General features: G+C 40.6%; 2 protein-coding genes across 2 annotated transcripts; both read left to right on the top strand.

Moving 5' to 3' along the window:
- Window positions 1–7,855: 7,855 nt before the first annotated feature.
- Window positions 7,856–9,399, top strand: LOC133028781 (homeobox protein HMX1-like). The gene is made up of 3 exons (XM_061095817.1): window positions 7,856–8,081; window positions 8,604–8,762; window positions 8,951–9,399. The coding sequence occupies exons 1-3, from the start codon at window positions 7,856–7,858 to the stop codon at window positions 9,397–9,399; spliced, it is 834 nt and encodes a 277-aa protein (XP_060951800.1).
- Window positions 9,400–10,833: 1,434 nt separating this feature from the next.
- hmx4 (H6 family homeobox 4) lies at window positions 10,834–12,187 on the top strand. Its single transcript, XM_061095815.1, has 2 exons — window positions 10,834–11,221; window positions 11,658–12,187. The coding sequence occupies exons 1-2, from the start codon at window positions 10,834–10,836 to the stop codon at window positions 12,185–12,187; spliced, it is 918 nt and encodes a 305-aa protein (XP_060951798.1).
- Window positions 12,188–12,645: the final 458 nt, after the last annotated feature.

Here is a 12,645-nt window from a genome sequence, read left to right as displayed (position 1 = left end):
AGATTATATACTTTTCAAGAATATACTCAAAAGTGTAAAAACTTTTTCCTCTCAAAGGAAATCTTTAAGATCCGCAGCAAATTAAAGAAAGTACAGAAAAGCTGACATTTAAATTGCAGCCCTAATCCACATGAATCTACACTCAAACTTTATTCATGTATTTATTATTTCGTTTAAATTAGTTGCTTGAAGTTTAACGGTTACACAAAACGGTCCCTGAAGTCCTCCCCAATTGGTCCAAAAATAAAATAACTATAAAATAGTGTATAGAATAAACATGCGTGTTTCTACCATTTTCCATAGGTGACGTTTTGTGTTAACACAAGGATTTGAAGAAAACTATTCAATAAATTACTTTCTAGGCCAAAACCTTTCACGACAGAGAAAAGGAACCCTGTGGCGGTGATGAAGGTTTGATTCCCAGGGAAGCAGCAGAGTATATATATATATATATATATATATATATATATGTGGCCTGTGCATGTATGGAGCAGGAGTCGCGTGACAAGAGGAGAGAAAACAGAAACGGGACTTAGTGTCCTGCAGGCAAACATTAAAGTGACTCGTTCATCTTTCATGCTGCTCCTGCTCTGCCTCCTACATGTTTCATCACAGGAGAAGGAGCTCAGAGCTCAAACACATCCGAGATCCTCATTCGTTCCAATCAAACAGGGAAAAACAACTGCATCATCTGGGGAGGGAGGAAAAGTGGAGGAGAAACAGAAGAGAGGAAAAATGTCTTGAAAATGTCTTTATAGACTCTTTACATGTTCTATCGTCTTAAATAATCATAATAATCCTATATATTAACACTAATAATAGAATGAATGTCATTATTTAAACTTTTCTTATTAATAAAACTACTATTACTACAACTTATAATAATAATAATAAATAATGGTAGTGTTACTTCATGATCTATATTATTATCATTAGTAGAAGTAATAGTTACAATGACTACTTGATCTACTACTATTACTAATAATGATTATCATCATCATAGTATAAATCTTGATAATAACAAGGATATACAATAAATCATATTATTAATAGCTACAATATTAATAATAGTAATAGTAGTAGTACAACTACTAGTACTAAAACTACAACTATTAAAACAAATAGTATAAATCATAATAATACTAGCACTTATACAAATACATGTATTACTATATTTTACATTATTAGGATTTATATATTAGATTATAGATAATAAATGATTAATATTATTGTTAGCAGTAGTAGTAGTAGTTTTATTAGTAGTAGTAATGTATTTTCTTTATATACACTGCAGATATTCACTGATTTGTTTTTGATCTCATATAAACTTTTTTAAATTCTTATTCCGGCCATTATTTTATTCGTACAAGATGTTTAATCAATAAACCCTGATGTATCTTGCAATGTCAGCTTTTCCCCGAATCTAATTTGAGAGTAGATCACAATAATAAGTTCTTAAAGTTGATAATAATCATAATAATAATACAAATAATTTACAGAGTTATCAACAGAATGAGCTCCTCATTAAATATAATTCAGCAGCAGCAGCAGGAGGAGGAGGAGGAGGAGAAGGAGGACTCCCACATGCAGCTCTAATAGCTCCTGTACTCCCGTTCTCCTTCAGGGGCCATGATTTATTGAAAAATATGGAGACCATGTGTATAAGCTAATATGACAGAAGTGCTTTGACCTCGGACAGGAGAGGGTGGGGGGGGGTTGGGCACTCTCCACGGACATCAGCTGCTACCTCTGAGTGTACCTCGCTCCTTTCACACGCAACTCCTCCTCGCCGAGGCTCCTCGGGCCCTCGTCCTGCGCCTCCTGCTGCAGAGGTCTATCTAAAGAGCTCCTGGGTCAGATAGAGGCTGCTCCTGCGCTGGATTTTTTATTTTTAACCGTCTACAACTTTCATAAAAACCTTTAAAAGTTGGACCTTTTAGCTGAAATCCACCCACCCCCCAAAAAAAGAAAAAGTGACATTTGACCCCAGTTCCTGGCACAGCTTAAGACATTAGTGGTATCACAAGGAAGCTGATGTTCTCTCATTGATCTGATGTCCCATAAGCCTTGGTATTTGTGCTGGGGCCTGTAATCCGTCAGAATTGCCCCTTCTTTCCCACCCCCCGCGGGAATAAACCCTGTTTCCTGTGTAGGTATATTGTACCTGCCGGCTGCTGCACTTATCTCATGTGATTAACCTCCATGGCTTCACCGCGCTGGGGAAGGAGCCAGTGATTGTTGCAGCTTAAAGTGTTTTTCTCCCACAGATGCTCCTCAAACTCACCTTTTCTGAGGATAGAATCAATATGGGACAAAGTTTCACACAGGGGAAATGTTCGCTGTTCTTTTTCAGAGGAGTTTGGATGTGTGACATTAGGCCTTAAAGGACTCTACGTATTCATTTTACTTGAATGCATTCATCTGGCAGCTTTACAGTACTTTACACATAGTACACTTCTTTAAAACCTGACTTTACTCAAATTTAAAGTGATGGTTGCAGCTTAAACTGGAGTTTTTTCCCCAATAGAAGCTTTAAACTCACTTTTTCTGAGGAGAAAATCAAAGTTTCAAACTTCTGGGGGGGAAATGTTGGCTATTCTTTTTCAGAGGACTTTAGATGTGTGACATTAGACCAAAATGCAGCTAAAAATACAAGGACTATACGTATTAATTTACTTTCATCTGGCAGTTTTACAGTATTTACAATTGATGCTACTTTAAAAACTGGACTTTCCGATGATGATAACAGCTTAAACTAGTCTTTTTCTCCCAATAAAAGCTCCTTAAACTCTTCTTCTGAGGTTAAAATCAATATGGAACAATAATAAGTGATGCAAAACTTCTTTTTATCACTTGTGAACGGAATAGGTTTGGTGCTCTCTCTCCCAGGGGTGTGGATGTGTGGCATTAGGCCAGAATGTGGCTAAACCATCACCCCACCCCCCCCTTTGTGCTGAACCGACAAGCTGGCCCTAACAGGGGTTAATTTGCCGTCCAAGGGGTTAAACAAACAGGCATTAATAGTTTATTCCGGCCAAGAGCTATATGTGTTTTTCTTTCCAGGCTTGAAAGACTAAAAAATCAAACTCACAAAACTTTTTTAAAAAAACACACACACCCACACAACACAAGCTTGTTTTTGTTAACAGGGCTTTTGTGCGCGGCTGCAGAAGCTGTTGCAATAAACCCAAACAGCTCCCAGAATGCTTTCGCTTTGTCCGTTGCATGAATCAGGCTGCGGGTGCAGTGAGGGGAGCCCTAATAGGGATTAAGCAGGAGAAGTATGTGTCAGTTTCAATGGTCGTAATCTGGAGTGTTCTTTTTGGAGTTTCTGAGCAGGTATAAAAATGCAGATTAAAAGGCCCATTTCTGATAAAGTGACAGCCGGAGCCTGGAGGGTCTGTTTTAGCACGGCGGCCCCAAACCACGACCTCTCCGCCCGTGAGCTGCCAGAGAGAACGCAGGTTTAGAATCTCATCTGATGGGTGTGAACGTGGCTGTTTAGAGGAAGACGTGAGGGTGGAGTGGAGCAGCACAAAAAAAAAGGTCGTCAACAGCTCCACGCTCGATGTGGCTCGATGAGGCCTTTCTGGTTGATCGCCTCTGTTAAGGCCGACCTAAGATGTCTGGACCTCGCTGACCTCATATACACTATTGCATTCTGGGCCGTGGCTTTGACCCCAGCAGCTTGAATCGCCACAGTGGCCCATTATAGTGGCAGGAATAATGATGTGGAGGAACTCCCCCCCCACCCCAATACGTGGATTCTCATTGTGCATATGGAAGACAAACATATACACTGTTAACAACATTGCAGGAGAAGCTCCTCTGCATTTTGATGGTTATGTTACGAATGAGCTGACATCAGGAAATCATAGTAATCAGCAGGATGTATGCTCGATGTACATGGAACAAATATTTAATAAGAGCTGATGTTTTATTAAGAACTCAAACTCGTTACAAGAAAACATAAGTTCTAAGGCAGTTGAGTATTTACATGTCCTACTACTTTAAACTTGTACTTTACTTTACTCTATTGTATTACAACTATATATTTACATTTAATGCTAGCTTACATTTTTACTCAGTATTAACATTGCATGATAACTGGATCTTACTTTAATTTACTCCATTACATTACATTTATCTAGTCGGTATATAGTATTTACATTTCATTAAACTGGACTTTACTTTAATGTTCTTGATAATATTACATTTATCTATATATGTATATAGTATTTACATTTACTTTAAACCCAGACTTTTAACTCCACTATATATATTTTGCAGTTACACAATAGTTATTTTGAAAATAGAACATATGGTGATGTTATAAAATAAAATATCTTATTTAACTGCAGAACAGTATTTAAATCAGCAACATTAAAAAGCTGTTTGTACATTAATACATTAGTAATATCACTTCAATTAGTTGTGCATATTAATACAGGGGACAACGAGTACTTCAACTTTTGACACGTATAAAGTAGATATTCTTTATATTTATTGTACTTCAGTTTTTTAGCCTGGATGGACAGTGTTTCCTTATCCTGGGTTGAAGAGAATTAGGTATTTCCGTGTATTTGTACTAGAAGATTGTTCTTATCCCCAGTGTTCGTTCATCAGTTAGTCTGGAGGTTCAGTCTGCATCCACCTTGTAAAGGTTGACGTGTCGTCTTTAATTAAAAGATCCTGAACATGCCCCACGCTTCACAAGGAGGCCAGACAGGACAGGAAGTGTTATGTTAGTGTTGCTGCTGGCGAAAGTGGCATGAGATAATTTCTAGCTTCCCTCAAAATGACACAAAAACATGTCTGTCGGAATCATTGTTGGAGGATAAAAAAGTCAAATCCTTCATCTTTTAAAAGGCTCATACACTGTTCTGCTTTGCAGGGAGACTCAGGCAAGTGGGTCACAGGGGGCCTCACAGCATTTATTGCATTTAAAAAACTGATCTGAGTAGTTTTACAGATTTTGGGACATTTTATCAAACTCCAGAACAAGTCAAAATTAGGTCTTAAAATGATTCTTTGGTCAAACCTTGAATACTGAATGAAAAAGAAGTCAACATGCCAGGAAATGATGTAGAAGCTTAAACCAATCCCAGAATTATAGTTGTGTCATTTTTTCTTTTACTTTCCTTCAACTTTATCTCCCGTTTTATTCTTTTTAAATAAAAAAAACGTATCATCTAACAGCGTCTTGGAATCCAACTTCTTGCTAAAGTTTTGATTATTACAACAGCAAAGACATGTTTGTATTTTTCTTATAGTTTAAAGCCGTGTGGGGACTTAATTTGCACATATTTCTGTGCACCTGATCTGATCACATCCATACAACACTCAGGAAGCAGGTCTTAAAGTTAAAAGTTACCTTTTTTTATTATATAATAGTTAAAGAGAAAAAACCTTTATCTAAAAAACACATTTCAAGGATCTTAGAGGTGAAAAACTGTTTTTAATCCTGTGTATAAATGCCCATTGAGCTATTTATGCATTCAAACATCAAAATAGAGTAAAATTGTCTTAATAGAAGTTTTTTCTTATTCTTCTAATTACCCTGCTCATGAAATACATATATACAAAACACACTGCCTGCGTGGGGTCACAGAATGCTGAATATACTGTACATTAAACGTGCTGCTTGATTAGTTAAATCACTTTTACATGTTTTAAAACTTTAAAAAAAGCATATATTTGGGAAGTCATGTAAAATGAGGTGCGCCACTCAGAATCCAGAGTAATAGGTTGATCGGCTATTAGCAGCAAAGAGGCTTTTACAAAGTCAATTCTATGGCACAGTGAAGAGCGAAGAGTGAGCAATTCCTCAGAGAACACAAATGGTTTGTTGTTCCCCCTTCACCGCTCGGCTCTAAGATTTAACATCACTCCTCCGCTCTGTGGTGTCTTTCTGTTTTCTGATATTTGCTAAAGTGCTGCGAGGAATCTTTCTATGCAAGAGTTGGATTTGCTGTGGTTTGTCAACATGCAGTCTGAGAACGTGCAGCCTGGAATGTCCTGAGCATTTGTTAAAGCTTCCCCACAGATGAAGGTAAGCTTTTCACAGTGTTTAAATCCCATTGCAACTCCAAACTTGCACTGCTGTTCTCAGTGTTCAGTCTTGCAGCTGACTAAACATTTTCCACCTTCAGTGATAGTCAACTCTTTTGCTTTAAGCTGCAACACACTGTCAAGTCCATCTACAGGCATTTGACAGGGGCCGGTTCCAGGAAGAGAAAAATATCAATTCTCCACAGATAGTCTACACTTGAGTGTTTCAGGCAGGTTGTGGTGAAGAGCTTCTCCTTCAGCCTGTCAGGGTGAAAAGTAGACAGCTCAGTGAGGCCTGTGCTGGACGCTGATTGGTCCTTTAAGCCTGGCTGAGGGAGGAAAAAGTCCAGGAAGTGACTTGATGGTATATTTTTCATGCCTGTGTTTGTGTTATGGTTGATTTGGAAACACATAAACAAGAACATTTTCTCTGTGCAAATCAGGAACTGAGCTTTAAAGTCATCCGATGCTCAACGATATATTTTGCTTGTTTTTACTTCATTTTGAAATTAGGAGAGTTTGACACTGGAAAGTTGTTTTTACTTAAATCAAAGTTTCTCTGTGCTCAGCTTAAATAAATCAAGAGTTTCAGAAGAATCACAACATGTTCAGAAGCAAATTCTGGTTAAAAAATACAACTTAATAAAATTTTAAAACATATAGAGAATTAACAGTGAAGTAAAATCTAGTTTCCAACTTTTGTGAATTAATTTACATGAATGATGTATTATATAAATCTGGCAAAAGTAAAAAATGTGACTTTTAATCTAAATATATTTTAAAATATTTTCCAAGAAATATATTACAATAAATGAATAGATAATAATGATAAATATATTTGTGTGCCTTAAAACATGTTTACAAGGATAATAAAATACATTTTTTTACTCATATAGTTAGATATAAGACTATTGTATACTTATAGAAATTTGTAAAACAACTATGAGAAAAACTGTAAATGTACTATTGAAGACTTTTGCAATTGACTAGTGAAAGGGTTTTAAACGGGACTGAGCATATGAAGAATTATCAGGAACATTATTCCGTTTTGTTACAAACAAAGAAAGAAATGAGTTTTCTGAGGCCTCAAGTCTTTGGCTCACACATTTAAAACTCTGATAATCTGTTAATCACTTGACACGTTACCTGATTAATAATGTTCAACTAATAATAATTATTATTATAATAAGTGTTATGGGCTCTGCTCTAAAAACCTTATGTTTTTCTCTGATGCAAAAGCAAACTAAAGGAAATTGGTTTAATGTGAGTAATCAATACAAATATATAACCTTTCCCAAAACGTGAATTTTAATCATTATGGTGCAACTCAACAAGAGTTTAAATCTTTCAGAATAAACAGTGCATAGTAAATATAAAGTGTGCATGGACCGATGTAACCAATAGGCGGTACTGTGCCATTCTTCATGAAGCTCCCTCCATCCCTGCAGCCCTGAGGACAACACTGCGTCTCCGCCTGAGTTCGCTCCCTAATTGACCTAAATACAGCGTCTCTGCGCTGCCTCCAGACAGACTCCGACAGGAAGGGCTCCCGAGCACGACACACACTCCGGTTCTGATTTATTATTTTTTGTTTGTCTGGAGTTTCATCGCTTCGTGGGGACGCTTTGAATTTGCGTCCGGATCTCTTGCAACTGGAGGCTGGAGCTGTATTTGCGCTCATGGATCGCGTCCGGGCGGTTTTACGCGGAGCAGGGGACACTCCTGTTTGGGATGCAGACACATTCCCGGGAATGGTTTTATAACGTTCAGAAGAGGAAGTGTTTTTCGGGGGTTAGAAGTCACAATGCTGGACGATAAAGCGCCGACGTCGAAGCGCAATCCTGCACCGAGAGGTTCTTCTTTCTACATTGAGAATTTGCTGAGATCCACAGACAGAGGAGCTCCAGCTGAGGAGACCTCGGACTCCAGAGTCCCTGTCCACAGCCCGGGGACGTGTCCGGGACGTCCGGAGAACCAGGAGCTGACCTGTAGAGGGACGTCCCCAAACCCACTGATCCACAGCTCAAGAAGTGAGTGTCCATCTCCACATGGTTTTATATGTTTGCTGTAATCAGCGAATAAAAGGGTGAGATTCTCAACAGTGATTTGAAATCAATAAATCATCGCTTTCATTTGACCGGCACATAACCTCGCTTATACGTTGGATAAGCGGGATTAAGCAGCGCTTACTAGGGTCGTGACAACACTTAAAGCTGATCTAACAAATCGGTGGAAAAGCATCACTCGTGTACAGTGATATAATTAATTACGTCACGCGTTAAACCATCCTATCCTTTGCGTAAAGGTCTGGAATCACCACGTGGATCAGAATCGGGCCACAACAGCAGCTAAGGTTTATTAATTTCTTTCTTAAAATAAATCAGCGTGGTCACAAGTTGGATCCACGAATGGTCTGGAGCACATTTCACTGTCTCTGTGCGTAAAATCTACCCAAACTCTCCAAATATCAGACTTTTACGCGTTCTTGTTGTGGAGACGAATACGAACACTATGGCCTATGTAGCATGATAAAGGGACGTTTCTATTTCCAGGTCCACGGTACAGGCCCAGCTACCCGGAGGAGCACGGAGACCCTCTACCCAGCAGCGACCGGGATTCCCCAGCTCTAACGGGACAAGCGGAGGACAAGGAGGGAGACAGTTTGACGGATGAGAGAGAGGATGATGCACCTTCCTCTGGTTCTGACCCAGGTGAGGCCAAAGCAAATAGAGCCACACCCTTCATTTATAAGACATAAGCTTGTGGTAAATTTAAGTTGTTTTCAGGACATTCTTATGAAATAGCAGGGGCGTAGCAGAAACATCCTGGGTCCATGTGCAAGAAAAGTGCCAGGGGAACCTTTAACAAAAAACACCTCTCTCCCTCTTCCTCCTCTCAGGTGACAGTAAGGTGGGCCGGAAGAAGAAGACCCGCACCGTGTTCAGCCGCAGTCAGGTCTTCCAGCTGGAGTCCACCTTTGACCTGAAGCGCTACCTGAGCAGCACGGAGCGGGCCGGCCTGGCCACCTCGCTGCAGCTCACCGAGACCCAGGTGAAGATCTGGTTCCAAAACCGCAGGAACAAGTGGAAGAGGCAGATCACCGAGGACATGGAGGCGGGCAGCAGCAGCACGGTGGCGGCCTCGCATCCCTACGCCGCCCAGAGGGTCATCAGAGTTCCCGTGCTGTATCGCGAGAGCGCTGCGTCGCCTATGACGCTAGGCAGCCTGCGCCAAGTGTCCCCACTGTCTGTGGGCTTCCCTAATGCCATTAGCTATCCATTGACTTCTCACTTCACTCATCCTGTGTCGTTTCTGACGCCACAGATGGCCGGACTGGTGGGACTTTAAAGGTGCACGAGAAGTCACAGCGATTCTTGTGACTCTTTGGACAATTAATTAAATAAAGATGCTGCAAAATTTTGATTTTACTTCCAGTTCAGATTTTGTAAAATCTGATTTTCTGCTCATGCAGGGAAGATAATTCAACCTGTGTCAAACTGTTTCTTTGGGACTTTTTCTAGAAGCAACTTTAGGGAAATAAAGCCAGATTTAACTCATAAGGATCATAAGCCATCGGGATTCTTCTTTGTAGCTTTTTTAAACAACCTCGAACAAAACAATTTCTCCACATTAGCAGTGTTTATTTCAACTCGTGTTAAAAACGTGACTTTTTTACCAGTTTCTGTTCGATTTAATAAGTGTGATGGATATTTTTTGGGACTCTTGAAGTCGCCCCGAGGACACTACACACAAGATCACACAGTATTAAAATATGGTTCTATTTTGTGGTAATTTCTCAAAATTGTATGGATGACCCACAGACAGATGGGAACGCTCAAGTGTCATAATATCTCGAGCTTGAGGAATAATGGGTTCGGACATCACTTCAAAACTAGTGTTTGTGTTTGACTGTGACACGAAACTGCATGAGAAGTACAAATGAGTTGTCAAGAAAATGTGGGAATAAAAAAAATGTGGAGAATTTATATCAAGGAGAAGTTACACAAAGAAGAAATGGTACAGATTCAAAGAGTAAAAGTTGCTACACTCTAGTTGACAAACACATTTTCTTTACGAGGAATGTGTTACATTTTATTTCTTTGTGTAACATGAGTTGGAACCTTCTTCTAACGTATGCCACTGGTTTTAAAAGTTTTTCCCTCTGAACCTTATTTCACGAGCTCTAAATCTTTTTGACCCTTTATTGAGCCCATACACATCCTGTCCTGGGGATTTAGTCATTGGATCATTTGACAAATGCAAAGAAATTCAAATCTACCATGTTTAGAAACTCCATAATTTATGAAAAATAAATTTTAGTGATGTGAATTTTGATAGCTTTACCAATACCCTAAAAATCTTTGACAATTTTTATTTAAGAGGATTATAATACAGATTTTTTTGTACACGGATGTTGACATGTGAATAAAATTGATGCACAAATTGTTGTGTGGTTTCCTGACTGACAGGGTCACTATGTCACACGTTTGCTTACCTGTTACTTTTATATTCACTATAACACACTTTTAGTCTTCTTGTGCCATAACGACCAAAGAGACAATTTTGGATTGGCCTTTATACTGTTTAGTTCCATATGTTTAAAGGGAAGATGTGAATGTGGCATATAACTAAAACAAACAACACATCAGTCCAGGAAATCTATGATATTGCAAACTCCAAGGTTTAAAATAACGGGACTGGAGCCACGTCTTGTTTTTGGTCGGGAGCCTATAACCGGGCTTACTGAGCTTCTGATGACAGCAAAGTGTTTAAAGCAACAATATGGCAGCCAGACTGGAAACCCTGCATCCCGCCCTCCTCTGCCCCGCAACCCGCACCAATCACAAGCCTCCAACCCGCGCTCTTCCGGGTCGTAGAAGAGCCTCCCGCCGGCTCCTGAGCTCGCTAGTCGCAGCCGTGGAGCGATGGTGCTCGGAGGGTCCGGGGACGTGTGAACTGCCGGGGAGGACCATGAGCAAAGGGGACACCCCGGGTCGCAGCGCCTCGTTGACGTTCACCATCGACAGCATCCTCAACCTGCGGCAGCATCAGCGGGACACCGGGGACACCGGGGACACCGGGGACAGGGACAGGACGCAGAGGGACGGAGGGTGCAAGGATGAGGTGTGGGACGTCCGGAGGAGAGAGGACAGCGGCTCGGAGGGGACAGGTAACTCAGGGGACTTATTCAGTCTGTGCAAAGTGGTTTATCAGAGTGGTTACTTTACATTTAAATAGTAAACATCTTGCTGATGTTTTCCTACACTTGAGACGGATCCTTACATGTGTCTCTCTGAGGTTTCTCCGTATTTTGACCCTGTTAAAAAGGGTTTTTAGTAGTTTTTCCTTACTCTTGTTGAGGGTTAAGGACAGAGGATGTCTCAAAATGTTAAAGCCCTATATGAGACAAATTGTGATTTGTGAATATGTGCTATATACAATTTGATTGATTGAAATACAGATTTACGCGTTTAGAGGCAGAACCATGCGTAAAATGAGGATTTGCGCAACGAGGGAACTATTTCCTGCAAATGTCTGGATGGGAATCTCATTTTTTTTATGAATTACGCACGATTAGATTTTTTACCATGTCGCTTTGTCCGCAGTGAAGCCCAGAGTCCATCCTGTGGACCGCGGGGGACAGACACCCTGTCCCGGGGCGCACAGGGCGCACGGTGCCGAGGACGCGTCCGAGCAGGAGCAGGAGCAGACGACCCCCGGGGGGGACACCAAGTCCACAGTGAAGAAGAAGACTCGCACCATCTTCTCCAAGAGACAGATCTTCCAGCTGGAGGCCACGTTCGACATGAAGCGGTACCTGAGCAGCTCGGAGAGAGCGTGCCTCGCCAGCTCGCTGCAGCTCACCGAGACCCAGGTGAAGATCTGGTTCCAGAACCGCAGGAACAAGCTGAAGCGGCAGCTGTCCACGGACCTGGACGGGCCCCTGGCCGCAGAGCAGCTCTCGGACGCGGGGAAAAACGTGCAATTACCCACTTTTTACAAGGACAGCAGCCTGCTGAACGGATGTTTGATGCCCATGCCTTTCCCCGTCATGTACCCGGCTCATGCGAACGCGACGCCGTACATCTACTTCTCCAACACTGGCAAGTATTTCGGGCTGTTCGACGCGGACTGATCGTTTCTACTGGATGTCTGGACTTTACATGAGCCGGTCACTTTTCTTATTTTATTTTATTTTATTTTTTTGAGTTCATATAATTCCTGAAACTTTGACGTAAACATATCAACTAATCCAAGACAAGCATGTGCCACTTTTTGTCCTCCCCAAAATGTTTATTATTATTAATTATTATTATTATCATATTTTTTTTTAAGTTTTTGATATGTTGAAGTCGTGCATGCATTAAAGTTCCTCTGAGCAGTTGTTACTCGGCGCAGTAATGTCATCAGACTGAATGTACGTTCAGAGTCAAGCTGCAGCAACTTTGGTTTAAAAACGCATTTTGTCATCGTTTCCATCGCTCGTGTTGAAATGTTGAAGTTTCTGTGGAGCAATACTTGGTTTTGTATTTATATGGCCTTATATTATTGTTGTTGTTGTTGTTAAACACTTTTCTGGTTTGTTTTCACTTG

This window comes from Limanda limanda, chromosome 22 (genome assembly GCF_963576545.1).
Source record: "Limanda limanda chromosome 22, fLimLim1.1, whole genome shotgun sequence".
NCBI classification, from domain to species: domain Eukaryota; kingdom Metazoa; phylum Chordata; class Actinopteri; order Pleuronectiformes; family Pleuronectidae; genus Limanda; species Limanda limanda.
Note: the sequence above shows the minus strand (reverse complement) of the source record. Positions and strands in the feature narration are given on the sequence as shown.